The following is a 16,142-nucleotide window of genomic DNA, read 5'->3' on the forward strand; positions in this document are numbered from 1 at the left end:
CTCAGTGATTATAATAACAGTAAAAAGGATGGAAAACATTACTTTTAGTGGAAAAAAACTTTTACATGAGGTATTTCTTTTCTTAAAATAAACCACAATGTTTGTTTGATTAGAGAAACTTTGCATCTAAATGTGAGGTGATTTCCTTATCAAAAATGATGAAGTAAAAACAGTAGTGGCAAATGACAGATAAAATGATAGCAACCACAGGCAGCTGATATTTAGCCAAACAATAAAAAATTACACTTTTCATGGACATTTCATCAGTCATCCTAAGTTTTATGAAGTTTTACACCAGTATAAAGGGAAGGTGTTCCTATGGCAGGGGCAGTACCAAGTGGAGGAGGAAGGAAACACAGTGCACACACTGAACTGTTGTCAGTTTGCTCAGTTTTACTGCCTGTTAAATCATACACACTTTAATTAAAAGGGAAAATCCATGGCTGGGAATATATATGTGTTCAAAATTTATTTAAAGTCTATGAAGGTTTAACATAAATTTATAAAACATTTAAATTGTTAACATTTAATAAAATGCTCCTTCCTCTCTCTGCTTCACAAGGTCATTGTCTATAGAAAGGGTTGCAGTGAATTGAAGTGAGCTCTTCAGCTGGAGCAGTCGCACGTGAGACTCAATGTTAGTGCTCACGATATGGTTACCTATTTTATTACAACCACCTTTATTAAATTGTACTTCCCAAATGATCAAAAAGTCACATTCTGAAAAATACCGAGCAATGTGTTTCTCCAGGGCCAATTACAGAATGAAAAGTTCACAGATACATTTTATTGCATACCAACCTTGAGCGTAGGGCTGTTATTTATAAAGAACAACTAGCATCAAAACGAATTTAAATTGTAAATAATTTTAGATAATGTCTGATGCATCATTATTCATATCACCTTGATAATGAGTGCAGATTTTCAAAGAGAAGAAGAAACAGTGCAGAGAGCAAAGATGGAAATTCAATGATCAGATCCAGGGTCTGTACTGAAGGTCTGCATGGCTGATACAAAGCTATGCTTTAGGGGCTATAGTTTCATTAAACTTGTGGGGAGGGATCCTTGAATTTCTGCCTTTCTCCAGGTCTTCCTTTCTTGCTCTTCTGTGCACCTCTTTCTGTAACATCCTTTCAGCTCATTCTTCACCATGCTCATGGTTATTGGCACAATGCTAAATTTCTTCTGAGCTTGTAATGCAGTGAGTCTCAATACTACAGGATCTTCTTAGGAGAAAACTATCTTTTCTTGCACTCCCTTGCTGTTTCCTTGACTTTTAATTCACGGCACTCTCATAGTGCATTTGCTACTTTAACTGTGTACTTAATACTCAGATGACCCCAGAAGTGCACAGTGTGATGTTTTACAAATGAATAGCAATTACTCAGAAATGCTTAAATGATATTGCCCAGCTTGATTAGATAAGAGTTGTTCCTAAGGGAATACTCAGCAATAATTGATACTCCATGTGGTTTAAAAAGTGTAACATAGTTAAGTTTTATCAAGAGACTATAAAATATGTCAATGGAAGTAACTTTCAGATTGTCTCCTCATTATGAGAATGGAAAGATTTTTGGGATAGCAATTCCACTGGTGAACATTTTAGGTTACAATGGAAAATGAGGGTCTGGGAAGATAGCTGTGAAGGTAAGGTGTCTCCTGCACAAACGTAATAGGAATGTGCAAGTAAGGATGTTAGCCCCAGAGAAAAGGTATGGCACCCCAACAGTGAAGGGTCATGGAAAAGAGTATTCCAGGGCTGGCTGGCTCCAGCCCAAGATAATGGGCAAATTTCAGGACAATAGTAGATATTTCACCAGAAAATAAAACAAACAAAAAGAAAACAAAATTTAGATCTGCAGATTAAATTACAAAACCCAAGATTGATTTCTGGCCTCTTCATAAATTCAAATGTTTGCATCTCCCCCATGCTCACATATGCACCAGTATACCCTCCCCAAAACATACCAAAAATGAAGTTAAGACCATGTAATGAATAATAAAGTTGACAAATTCTGAAAACTGAAAAGTTACGTTATAATTTTGTGCCAAGTTTATTAATTTTAAAAAGGTAAAGTAGAAGATAAAAAACTGGAAACAGAGATAAAGGATACCAAGAAACTTTGTTGTTAGAATGGCTCAGCATTATACTTAGTTCAAAGTTCAAAATCAGTGCCTGACCAGTGACCTTATCTCTTAACCTGTGAGTCATTGGTATTTCTCCACTTTTGCGATGGGTTTCTGAATCCTCCCTTACTTCAGGCCTTTGCCACTGCTGATCCTTTTCTGGAAGAATAATCTTGCACTTAATGTTAAACATTATTAAATATTAATCCAATTTTCATCCCCTGTTCAGTTAATGTTTATTACTTATCCAATCTATAAAGGTTGTAGTCACACTCATAATAATTTGGACCATCATATTTGTGGCTGTTTTTATTTAATATCTTCCATGGAGACCCTTCCCAGATATAATATTCACTCCAAATCACCAAAAGTCCCTTATCACCTATTTATCTCTTTGCTTTGTTCATATTGGGGCTTCAGTGTTTTCCCTTTAGTCAAATCATAGATCAGTCTCCTAACTCTCTGCGAGTTTACTGATAGTAACTATTACAACTAATTCTACAGTACTGGAATAACTGTCTTTATTTTTCCAATATGTACTTATAAAATTGGGAAGCAAGGAAGTTAGATATTCTTTTAAAATTCATTGCCAAAGCTAAGGATTTGATCCATTTCCACTATTTAGTAATTAGACACTTGTACACATTCCTCTCTCTGTCAAAGAATACAATACCAGTGATTAGGCTTTTTTTTTTTTTGCAATTTTCATTACACCAATAAGTATTTCAAATTATATATCTTAAAAAGTAGTACATCCTGTTGTCTTCTTACTTAAAAGTGTCACTATGGGTTTTGTTTTTTTTTTTTTTTTTTTTTACCTATTATTTACCTAGAGACTTTGAATTTGGAAAGCACATTGGAATTGAAACGTGTGGGACTAGGTAAACACCTTAGTAAACAAAACTTGAGGCAAAACCAGGAAACTTCTAGGAGCAAAATCTTTTGACACAATGAATGTTTTGGGGGTGGAGGGTGGGATGTGATACAGTATAATTGGTGTAGATAAGTTTTCTAATTTCCTATGTGTTCATGATTTTAAAATGATTTCAAAATCATCTCAGTAAAAATCTTTATTGCCTATAAGAGATGGCAATATCTTCATATTCATGCCCAGATAACTTTGTAAAACATTCAGGGGTTATATATAAGTCTATTTTGCAATCAGAGAGTTTTGTGTATTCAGCATTGTGGTTATTCCTTTGTTAGTTCAACTGAACCTAGAGTCTCTTCTTTCGGATAGGCATCAGAAGTTACAAGAGGAAATGGTGTAAACTCTTGAATTTGGTTGCAGTGACCATTCTGAATTAAGACTTAATAGCAATGTGGAGTCTAAGCATTGTTTCGCGCAGTGTTAGTAAACTTTTGCTGTGCTGAGTAGGAACTGATGGATGCCAGCCTGTGTAACTCCAGGTTTTCATCAGGACAGTGACCTGCTGGATCGGCGGAAACATTGCTTCACTATGCAGTCTGAGTGTGGGGAGGACCTCTACTTCTCTGTGGAGTTAGAGAGTGACCTTGCCCAATGGGAACGAGCCTTCCAAACAGCCACCTTCCTTGAAGTGGAGCGCATACAGGTGAGAGCCTGTAGAGTGCAGTAGGTGTGGTACTTGGAGAGATGTAGCCACTTACTTAAGTTCTCAGAGGATATAAGCCAGTTCTGTAAGGTTGCCCGCCATATCTAATGCATCCAGTATTTAACCGTTATTGAAAAATAAATAATTAGCCATCTGAATAATCACTGAATGTTCTTTATTATTTTGCCTTTGTAGGCTACTTCCTATCAAATATTGCTATAACTTAAATCTTATAGAGAAAATGCTTTGGGCATATTTACTATTTATAAAGTTGTTCCTATTCAGCAGACCTGGTCCCCTAGATTCTAGAAACCTCCCTTTCATGTCTGCCTTTTAAACCCATGCATAGTATGTGAGGCTTTCATCAAGCGTTGCTCCTGGGACATCCCATGATTTCTAGTACTTTCTACCAGATACCTTCCATAACAACTGTGCTGACCCTACTTCCCCCACTTCCACTGTTTCCTTTGTATGCCTCATAACATAATCCTGGATCAATTTTTGTCATAAGTTGGATAATTTTATTTCTGTATTTGTTGAAATTTAATACATTTTGCAAATCACAAGTGTCCAGTGAGTATTTACTAAGTTGTAGTACTCCAGTGTGAAGCTATATCTAGATCAAACTTCATAGAACTTGTTTCTTGACTACTTGAGAACTCAAATGCAATACATTATAGAATGGTTCTATGGTTGATCTGGAACAAGATACAGGAAAATTTGAAGTTAATTAGGTTCTTACTCCTTGAAATAGATCCATAGATCAAGGATCAACATACATGGATACTTATTTTCAAACACATATGACAGATATGAGACTAGGAATGGGATCCATTGCATTTAATTGCAATGTTTGGATATGTCATTTTCTTATTTGAAAATATGAATATACTAACATGATAAATATTGTTTAATTTTGATAAAATAAATGTTTCATTAACATTTAGGTAAAAATTATAGATATGACTGATAGTACATGCCTATAATTCCAGCAATTGGGAGCTAAAGGCAGGAAAATTAGTTAACAGTCATCCTCAGTTATTTAAGACAATTTGAATCCAGTCTGTGCCACATGATATACCGTCTCAACATAGTAAAATAAAACAAATAGGCAGAAAATGAAAAGGTTGTAATATGATAAATACTACTGAAGAACTCAGAATTGCTTTGAAATATATTTATATTACAAGGACTACAAAATAATGTTTTCTACCCTCAAATATGTCTATTTCTTATTTTATACTTTGTTTTGTACCTTAAATGAATAATTTAAATACTAGCATATTTATTTGAAAGTATGATCCATGAAAGCACATACTTTGAGTACATTTGACGTGATCATTTAAAGTTATAATTAAACTTTAGAAAATGTAGTGAATGTTGAGATATAAAAGACGTTATTAATAAAATGTTACATATCCTAGTTTAAAAGAAATAATCTTCAGTATAATTCACTTAGGGTAATTTTAATGACTTTATTATTTTCTTGGGTCAGTGAATTTTGGCAGTAAAGAAATTATTTGTTTCATAACTATAATATACTTCAACAATTACTTATTTTAATATGATGGAGAGGGTACTAATTTCAAAAAGTTATTACACTTAGAATTATTTTGGATTGATTCAATATTTGTTTTTATTTGTTGGGAGAAATTTAGTTCCAAAGGGCATTTAAGATATTTATCCTATGTATATTTACATATGGATGTTATTTAATATATAATTATAAGCAAATCTTGCCAAGCAATTTATCTTTGAGCTTTGTTAAAACAATAATTTTGGTTATCACTTTTTTACACTGAAATCCATTTTATTAAACAAATGTTGTAATTATACAATAAATAAGCATTTCTTTATTTAAGTGTATAAAATGCACTCAGTACATCTCTCTTGATATTGTAAGTTATAAAGTAAACTTTTAGCAGCTCTCAACTTACCCCATTTATTTGCTTCCATTTAATGATTATTGAGGCAATGTAGCTTAATTTGCAATATTCAACTTAATGAGAAAATTTGAATGGACTATAATGCATTTTTACCTGAAATCTTTCTTTTAATGGCCATACATGGAAATAGCAAATAATTTCTTTTAATTTAAGCCTAAATTAAAAGAAAACAATCTAGCCTAAAATGCTCTTTAATGCTGATAGTAATTTTCATAAATTACCAGTGGCTGAATATAGCTATCTAAGATATCCATGTATTTAGCAAATACAATTAGAACTAAGCATGGGCTTTTAATGCCCAATAAGTATGTCTTCTAATCTCTTATTTTAACTTCAAATGAATATTTTGTCATAGTTACAAATTTTTTAATGCTAACTAGGCTTTAAATATTTGAATATAACATTCTCATAAAAGCAATTTCATAACTACAGGTATTTGTGAGAGACAATATATTTTGACTAAATATAATACAACAAATGCAACATAACTATTAGTATTTGAAAAATGCTGAAAATTTTGAGTTATAATTATTGTTCATAGAATTCATTGCTATGTACCTTGAAATCAAAGTCAAATACAGCTGCACAACCAGATATAACAATGTGTTAGGTTGTATATAAGGTCCATGTTAATACAAAGACATTTTCCAGTTTCAGTATTCATATTTATTTATCTTTCCAAAATACTTACAAATAAAATTATAATGCTGAAGATCAAACCTAGGGCCTTATTCATGTTAGGAATGTATTCTATTACTGAGCCATACTCTAGACAGCTACTAAGTATTTCATTCATAGGGAGGAGATCTCATGTTCTCCTAGACAATGAGATTATATAAGCCACATTGAAACTAACAATATTCTTTGTTTCCTCCAGTGCAAGACCTATGCATGTGTGTTGGAGAGTCACCTAATGGGCCTCACTATTGACTTCAGCACAGGCTTTATCTGCTTTGATGCAGCAACAAAGGTAATCTGCATCAGGTGGCAGGAGAAACAGTTACCAAAATTATCACTCAAGAATGAGTGAAAAGCCTTTGAACTACTTGCAGCCTTTCAAATAATTGTACATTGGATTTACAATATTCATTTTTATCTATGGAACATAACTTGTTAAAACACTATTAATGCAAGTAATTATTATAGCAAAGTAATTTCATGCCAGTCTGTTCATATATCCATATAAATATAGAAAGAGATTATTGGTACATATTTTATATAGATAGATGTAATACGGCCAGTAGATTATAAATAATTGATGAATAAATGATAGTTTGATGAGATAATAGAATATATACATTGGTAGATGATAAATGATAGGTACTGATTTATTCTTTCTTAAAAATATATCTTTATATCTTTGAGCACAATTTCTTCATTTACCAATGATTTTTGAGTGTCCCTTTATTATTTTTGAGTCAAATATAGGTGATGAATATATGAAAAACATTAATTCTATCAAATGATATAAGATATCATATGATATCTTATCAAATGATATCTTATAAGACAATTTGATCTTATAAGATCAAATTGTAAAAATATTACAATTTGACATTATTATAATCTTGTAGTCTTCCTTATTCACATCATTCATTTTCCTCAGATATAAAAATATTTTCTGTGTATCTATCTGTCTATCAATCTATCCATCTATTTATCTATCATCTATTTATTTAATTTAAACTCCAGATTTTATTCCCCTCCCATTCCCCCATTCGACTGTCCTACATTCCATACCTCCTCCCTACCCCCTGTCTCCAGGAGGATGTCCCCACCCACTACAAATAACCCATGGGCCCTCCAGTCTCTTGAGAGTTAAGTGCATCTTCTAACTAAACCCAGACCTTGCAGCCCTCTGCTGTATATGTGTTGGGGGCTTCATATCAGCTGGTGTATGCCAGTATGCTTCCTGGTTGATGTTCCAGTATCTGAGAGATCTCTGGGGTCCAGGTTAATTGAAACTGCTGGTCCTCTTACAGGGTTTCCTGCCGCCTGAGTTTCATCCAGCTTTCCTTTAGTTCAACCCCAGGAGTCAGCAACTTAATTTAAACATTAGTTTTGAGTGTTGTAAAACTCATCTCATGCCTAGTGGCATCATTTATGGAACTTGCACCTTGTACAGTAAAATTTGTTGGGCAAGGGTGGGGGCATCACATACTTCAAATACATTAACTAATATGTGTATTTGGAAAGAATTATAAACAGTACCACCCCACCAGGCCTCTTCACCAAGTCCTGTCAGGTCTCACTCAGAGCAGCTATCATTAATACCTCCATGTCAATCTTCCTTAGATAGCTATCACAGCATCCCAGATGTTTTCCCTCTGCACCATAGACTCTGTAAATGGTGGGGGTCTTCTGCTTGCTCTCTGCAACCAAATACCTGGTAAAGCATGACTCTTAAACTTAAGTAGTTAACCAAATATCTTTATGTATATAAAACTCCCAATTACATAATGCCAACTTACAATGATAAAGTCTTATCCCAATATTTCTAACATTTCCAAAACCCCAGAAATACATCTGAAGCCATCTGGATATCTGTGTCTCTCTTTCTCCGCACTGCTAGTCCAGTCTTCTTTCCCTCCTTCTCTTTATCTCCTCCTCCTCTCCCCATCAGTCACTAGCCTCTCACTGCCTCAATGTGAATGGATAGGAAATATCTTGTAACAAAGTAATGGAAGTCTATTAACCAAGTGGAGGTTTTCAAAGCATTGGAAGCTCCAATGCAAGTTTCCAAGGGTGAAAGCCGTCAATAGTCCTTCTCATCTGTATAACCTACAAACCACCATAATAAGCCCGGAAGGAAACATTCAGTGGTTCAATAGTCATGCATTTATCTTGTGTGTAACCAAGAGCTGTGTTATTGAGGCCTGTTTAGTGAGACTTAATGCCTGTTTAAGTCAATCCCAATATTCCTGGGTGGTGGGCTAAAGACCCTAAAGAAGAAATACACTGTGGTGGTTTGAAGATGCTTGGCCCAAGGACTGGCACTATTAGGAGGTGTGATCTTTTTGGAATAGGTATGACTTTGTTGGAGGAAGTATGTCATTGTGGGGGTGGGCAATGAGGCCTGGCTCCAAACCGCAGGAGAGACAGTCTTTTCATGGCTGCTTTTGGAACAAGAGGTAGAACTCTCACCTCCTCCAGGCCCATGTCTGCCTGTACACTGCCATGTTCCTGCCTTGATGATAATGGACTGAATCTTTGAACCTGTAAGCCAGCCCCATTTTAATGTTGTCTTTTATAATGTTGGTCATGGTGTCTATTCACAGGAGTAAAACCCCAACTAAGACATTCTCCATTTTCCTAATTAGTATAGTTTCTAATGATATTCTAAATAATTACCCTTAATATTCAGAGGTGAGATTATCACTCAGCCCTCATCAACAGTTTGTTTTTGTTTTAGGTGAAAGCTACTTCAAAAAGTAGCGAATTGGTCAAAAAGTGGCAAATAAGTGACCATGGGATTTCCCAATTGGTAAAGCACATGTATACCACAATGCCTACACTTAAGTGTCAAATATTCTTAATAAAAAAGCACATCAAAATCTAAAATGTGTCAAAAGTTATGAGAAATAAAAATTTGAACATTTACATGATGTAGAAAAATAAAGATGTCAAGTACAATAAATATGGATAGCAATTATTATTAACAAAGATTGTTTTGTCTTTTACATAATCTTATCATAATATAATTTGAATTGAGGGATGCATATGGGAAAAGAAGACATCAAAATATTAGTATTCACAGATGGCATGCTAGTATGTGTAAATGACCCCAAAATTTTCTATCAGAGAACTCCAAGAGCTGATAAACACCTTCACCAAAGTGGCTAAATACAAAATTAACTTAAAAGAAAATCACTATCCTTCCTTTGATACACAATAAATTTGTTGAGAAAGAAATCTAGAAAGAACCACCCTTCACAATAGCCATATATAATAATACCTTGGTGTAACTCTAAGGAAGCGAGAGACCTTTATGACAACAACTTCGTGTTTCTAAAGAAAGAAATTGAGGAAAATGTCAGAATGTAGAAAGATCTTCCATGCTCATGGACTGGTAGGAATAATATAGTAAAACTGGCCATCTTACCAAAAGCAATCTGCAGATTTAATGTAACCCTGAGCAAAATTTCAACACAATTTTTATAGGTCATGAAAGAACAATATTCAACTTTATATGGGAAAACAAAACACCCAGGATAGCTAAAATGATCTTGAACAATAAAAGAAGTTCTGGAGGCATTACCATCCCTGGTTTTAATTTGTAATACAGAGCAACAGTAATTTATTAACTGTGTGGTATTGATATAGCAACAGATAGGATCAGTGGAATCAAATCAAAGAGCCAGAAATAACCCACACCTCAAAAGACACTTATTTTTTTTATTCGATATAATTTATTTACATTTCAAATGATTTCCACTTTTCTAGCCCCCCCCACTCCCCGAAAGTCCCGTAAGCCCCCTTCTCTTCCCCTGTCCTCCCTCCCACCCCTTCCCAGTTCCCCGTTCTGGTTTTGCCAAATACTGTTTCACTGAGTCTTTCCAGAACCAGGGACCACTCCTGCTTTCTTCTTGTATCTCATTTGATGTGTGGATTATGTTTTGGGTATTCCAGTTTTCTAGGTTAATAACCACTTATTAGTGAGTGCATACCATGATTCACCTTTTGAGTCTGGGTTACCTCACTTAGTATGATGTTCTCTAGCTCCATCCATTTGCCTAAGAATTTCATGAATTCATTGTTTCTAATGGCTGAATAGTACTCCATTGTGTAGATATACCACATTTTTTGCATCCACTCTTCTGTTGAGGGATACCTGGGTTCTTTCCAGCATCTGGCAATTATAAATAGGGCTGCTATGAACATAGTAGAGCATGTATCCTTATTACATGGTGGGGAATCCTCTGGGTATATGCCCAGGAGTGGTATAGCAGGATCTTCTGGAAGTGAGGTGCCCAGTTTTCGGAGGAACCGCCAGACTGCTTTCCAGAGTGGTTGTACCCATTTGCAACCCCACCAGCAGTGGAGGAGTGTTCCTCTTTCTCCGCACCCTCTCCAACACCTGCTGTCTCCTGAATTTTTAATCTTAGCCATTCTGACTGGTGTAAGATGAAATCTTAGGGTTGTTTTGATTTGCATTTCCCTAATGACTAATGAAGTTGAGCATTTTTTAAGATGCTTCTCCGCCATCCGAAGTTCTTCAGGTGAGAATTCTTTGTTTAACTCTGTACCCCATTTTTTAATAGGGTTGTTCGGTTTTCTGGAGTCTAACTTCTTGAGTTCTTTATATATATTGGATATTAGCCCTCTATCTGATGTAGGATTGGTGAAGATCTTTTCCCAATTTGTTGGTTGCCAATCTGTCCTCTTGACGGTGTCCTTTGCCTTACAGAAACTCTGTAACCTTATGAGGTCCCATTTGTCAATTCTTGCTCTTAGAGCATACGCTATTGGTGTTCTGTTCAGAAACTTTCTCCCTGTACCGATGTCCTCAAGGGTCTTCCCCAGTTTCTTTTCTATTAGCTTCAGAGTGTCTGGCTTTATGTGGAGGTCCTCAAAGGGATACAAATTGGAAAGGAGGAAGTCAAACTATCATTATTTGCAGACGACATGATAGTCTACCTAAGTGACCCAAAAAACTCCACTAGAGAGCTCCTACAGCTGATAAACAACTTCAGCAAAGTGGCAGGTTATAAAATCAACTCAAGCAAATCAGTGGCCTTCCTATACTCAAAGGATAAGCAGGCTGAGAAAGAAATTAGGGAAATGACCCCCTTCACAATAGCCACAAACAGTATAAAGTATCTTGGGGTGACTCTTACCAAACATGCGAAAGATCTGTATGACAAGAACTTCAAGACTCTGAAGAAGGAAATGGAAGAAGACCTCAAAAAATGGGAAAACCTCCCATGCTCATGGATCGGTAGAATCAATATAGTTAAAATGGCCATTTTGCCTAAAGCACTATACAGATTCAATGCAATACCCATCAAAATCCCAACTCAATTCTTCACAGAGTTAGAAAGAGCAATTATCAAATTCATCTGGAACAACAAAAAACCCAGGATAGCTAAAACTATTCTCAGCAACAAAAGAAAATCTGGGGGAATCAGTATCCCTGACCTCAAGCAATACTACAGAGCAATAGTGTTAAAAACTGCATGGTATTGGTACAGTGACAGGCAGGAGGATCAATGGAACAGGATTGAAGATCCAGAAATGAACCCACACACCTATGGCCACTTGATCCTCGACAAAGATGCTGAAAACATCCAATGGAAAAAAGATAGCCTTTTCAACAAATGGTGCTGGTTCAACTGGAGGTCAGCATGCAGAAGAATGCGAATTGATCCATCCTTGTCTCCTTGTACTAAGCTCAAAGACACTTATTTTTGACAAAGTAGTCAAAACCATAAAATAAATGTAAAAGGGAGAGCATCTTTAAGAAATGGTGCTTAATGCAAATAGATCCATGTTTTTATCATCTTTCCCAAAACTCAAGTCCAAATGGATCAAAGATCTCAAGATAAATCCAGGGATAGTAAATCTAATAGAACAGAAAGAGGGGACTAGCCTTGACCTTGTTGGTACAAGAGCCAATTTTCTGAACAGAATTCCAATGGCTCAAGCTCTAAGATCAACAATTGATAAATTGGGACTCATGAAACTGAACAGCTTCTGAAAAGAAAAGGATACTCTCATTAGGACAAAATGACAGCCTACAGATTGGAAAAATCCTTACTAACCTCTCATCTGACAGAGGGCTATTATCTAAAATTCATAAACAACACAAGAAGTTAAACACCAACAATACAAATAACCCCACATATAAAATAGAATGAAGAACTTAACAGATAATCTTCTACAAAGGAATCTTGAATAGCGTAGAAGCAGCTAAAGAATTGTTTAAAGTCCTTAGTTCTAATATATGCAATTTGTTTTTCTTTTAAAAAAGCAGCAAAACAAACAAAACAGAAATCCCAAGCTAAATCCAGCTATGTGCCAGCAGTCCGTCTGTTCCTAGCCAGGTGCATAGCTCTAGACTGTGACCTCAAATTTCTCAGAGCCAACACCTCTCCACAAATTCCAGCTGTGCCTCTTCAGAGCTCTGTGATCTCTCTTGCCTTCCCATCACCCTGTGACCAGCTGCAGGTGCGCTCCTTTCCAATGTTCTTAGCTCTCCCCTGTAGCTCTGCCCTTTGCCCAATATTCCCATTCCAAAGCCCGGCCAAATCCTGTCTGCCCCAGCTATGTTCTTTAGCTCCTTCCCACCTGAGTCACTGTGAATGAAAACACCAGACAATCTCAGTTTAAAATCGACAGATGAAACAACCACCCTGGGCATGAAATCTGTCATTCTAAACTCATCAACTATTCGTTGTTGGAAATTTTCCTGATGACACAGGTTACCACCAGGTATAACAGTTCCTGATTTACATCTTGCACATCCTTGCTCTCTGCCTTACCATAAAAAGAAGGCCATTCCTTCTTCATCCCCTCTTCCTCTCTCAGACCAGGAAAGCCTACCTCCTCTTCTTCAGCCAATGACTGGCTTCTTGTCATTTTTATTAGACAATCAATTAATTAGGGAGAATTCCCCTGTACATAGTCATCAGGAAAATGCAAATCAAAATGACTCTGAGATTCCACATTATAGCTGTCAGAAAGGCTAAGTTCAAAACTCAACCTGCTGGAGAGGTTGTAGAGCAAGGGGCACACTTCTCCACTGCTGGTGGGAGTACAAACATGTACAACCACTCTGGATATCAATTTGGTGTTTTTTTCAGAAGATTGGCAATAGTTCTTCCTCAAGACCTAGCTATATGACTCCTGGGTATATATCCAAATGAGGCTTCATGATCCAGAAGGACGCCTACTTAACTACGTTCATGGCAGCTTCATTGCAAATAGCTAGAAACTGGAAACAACCTAGATGCTCCTCAACAGAAAATGGATAAAGAAAATATGGCTTATTTACATAATTGAATACTACTCAGCCATTAAAACCAAGGACGCTGTGAATTTCACAGGGAAATGATGGAAGTAGAAAATATCCTGAGTGAGGTAAATCAGTCCCAAAAGGACATGCATGATCTGTACATGCATGATGTGTACTCACTTATAAGTGGATACCAGTCGTATAGTAAAGGATAACCATGATAAAATTAACAGACCCAAAGAAGCCAAATAACAACTAGGGCACAAGAAAGGATGGTTGAATTATCCTCTGAAGGGGAAGCAAAATACATCTCTGAGGTCAATGGAAAGAAGATACTGGGTGAAAGAGGGATATGGAAGGGAGCAGAGTGAAGATCTTATGTAGGGAGAGCAGGGGAGAGAGAAGGAATTTGGCTGTTGTGGGGGTGGAAGAGGCTTCAAAAGTTTGATGGGGAGGACTCTAGATGAGACTCCTAGCTATGGGGATATGGAACCTTAAATGGACATTCCCTGTTGGCAGACTGGACTCCCAGTGGAGGAAAAAAGATAGCAACCCACAGATAAAATCTTTGACCCAAAATATTTCCTTCCTGCAAGATATGAAGAGAGAAAGAACAAAAACTGAAGGAATATCCTACCAATTACTGCCCCAAATTGAGGCGAATCCCATTAGAAAAAACAATCTCTGAAACTATTAATGATACTCTGTTATGCTTACAGATGGGAACCTAGCATAACTCCTCTGAGAAGTTTCACCCAGAAGCTAATGGAAGGAGATAGAAAGGCTCACAAGCAAACATTAGATAGAGTTTGGCGAGTCTTTCACAAGGATTAGGAGGAGTTGGGGACCCAAAAATGACAGGTACTCCATGGGAAAACCAACAGTATCATCTAACTTGGACCCCTGAGAGCAGCAAGCAGAAGGTGAGCATGGGCTGGACATTGGACAGATGCACATAGGTAGCAGTTTGGTCTTCATATAGGTTCCCCGACAAGTGGAGCAGGGGCTATGCCTGAGCCTATTGCTTGTCTGCTTGCGTATCCTGTGTTCCTAAATGGACCAGCTTCTCTGGTTTCAGAGGATTGGGGAAAGGACTTGAGTAAGGAGGTACTGTGAAGAGAGGAAGGGCTGATATTGAGATATAAAGTGAATGAATAAATACATTTTTTTAAAAAAATACTTGACATAAATATTTTCAATTCATTTAATTTACTTTATATTGAAATTATTAATTCATTTGCATATAAGTATTGTTTTTGAAGATAAATTTGAAGGTAAATCTTGGAAAATTTCCCATATTAATTGAATAAGTAAGAGTTATATCTAGTCTAGGAATCAATACTTCGTTTATTCTGAGCTGGTAGTATGGCAGCACTGCATGACCAGGAAGAAAAAGATGAGAGCCCCCTGTATCCTTTGTGAACATGGCCTTAATGACTAAGCTTCTCCTAGTAGGGCCTCCGCACTTAAGTAGCACTTTATCTGGTCATAAAACATAGCCACCTTCTATAGTATGGTCTTGTGGAGAACCTTTAACATTTGGGCCTTTGGAAGATTCGTCTCCAAATCATAGTTAAATCCATTATTTTTATTTTTTGTTTTGATTTACTCTGACAGCAATAAGCTGCTCCTGTCTTCTGAACATGGTACAAGCAAGGCCTCTGCATGTGAGAAAGTCACTGTTAACTTTATTGTCTTCATTGCTGATCATTAATTTTGAAGTTCTGCCACTGTGAAGATTTCCTTCACCATTGTTTTTCAAGGTTGTCCCAGAAATGGGGTTTTAATGCTACAACTGATCATTTCTGGGTGGTATCTGAATAACATGCAGAAACATCAATATATAAAGCCCTAGCATTCTTTTTCAGTTAACTGAACATAGGAAATTATAGGTGAGACTATAGATGCATACTTGGCAGCAGACAACATTATAGTGGACATAGATACTATAAGCATTTAGCATCTTCTTCGTTTAAATTGCTAGTAACTTTAGGACCTGCTTGATCTGATCACAGATACATCACTTCCATTTGATAATAGACTGCTGTGATGCATGTAATTCTCTGCCTTCGTGGGTCAGATGACATTCAATTTATGATGGGCAGCTCAGATCAGGGTAAGTGGGTCACCCATTGTCACATACTGTTTCCAGCAGGGCCAAATAGCAGGCCAAGAGCTTTATTTTAAAGAGAGGATAGTTGTCTGCAGAAATAAAACCAGGTCTGATGAATCATATGGTCCAAGTGGTAGAGCAGCTGTACAGTCTCCTAGATCTGCTGAAAAGTCTCCTATTCCAGTGCCCACACGAAGCTGGTATATTTCAGAGTCACATGGTATATGGGCTGGAGTAACACACAGAAGTGAGGAATGTCCTGCCTTCAGAATCCAAATAGGTCCATTAAATATAGTGTTTCTTGGTGGTGGGAGTGTCCAGGCACAATAAATTATCCTTCAGCTTAGAAGGAATATTTTTGCATGTCCCACACCACTAGACTCATAAGAATTTTACTAAGGTAGAAGCCCCTTGAATTTGGTTAGGTT

The 16,142-nt window shown here is 36.5% G+C and overlaps 1 protein-coding gene across 1 annotated transcript in view; it reads left to right on the forward strand.

Moving 5' to 3' along the window:
* Sntg1 (syntrophin gamma 1) overlaps positions 1-16,142 on the forward strand; it is a 401,178-nt gene that overhangs the window by 325,149 nt on the left and 59,887 nt on the right. The window contains exons 14-15 of the mRNA XM_052175391.1: positions 3,549-3,701; positions 6,525-6,617. Of these exons, the coding sequence (XP_052031351.1) occupies positions 3,549-3,701; positions 6,525-6,617 (246 nt within the window). The remainder of the gene's footprint in view (positions 1-3,548; positions 3,702-6,524; positions 6,618-16,142) is intronic.

This window comes from Apodemus sylvaticus, chromosome 3 (genome assembly GCF_947179515.1).
Source record: "Apodemus sylvaticus chromosome 3, mApoSyl1.1, whole genome shotgun sequence".
In the NCBI taxonomy this organism is placed as follows: domain Eukaryota; kingdom Metazoa; phylum Chordata; class Mammalia; order Rodentia; family Muridae; genus Apodemus; species Apodemus sylvaticus.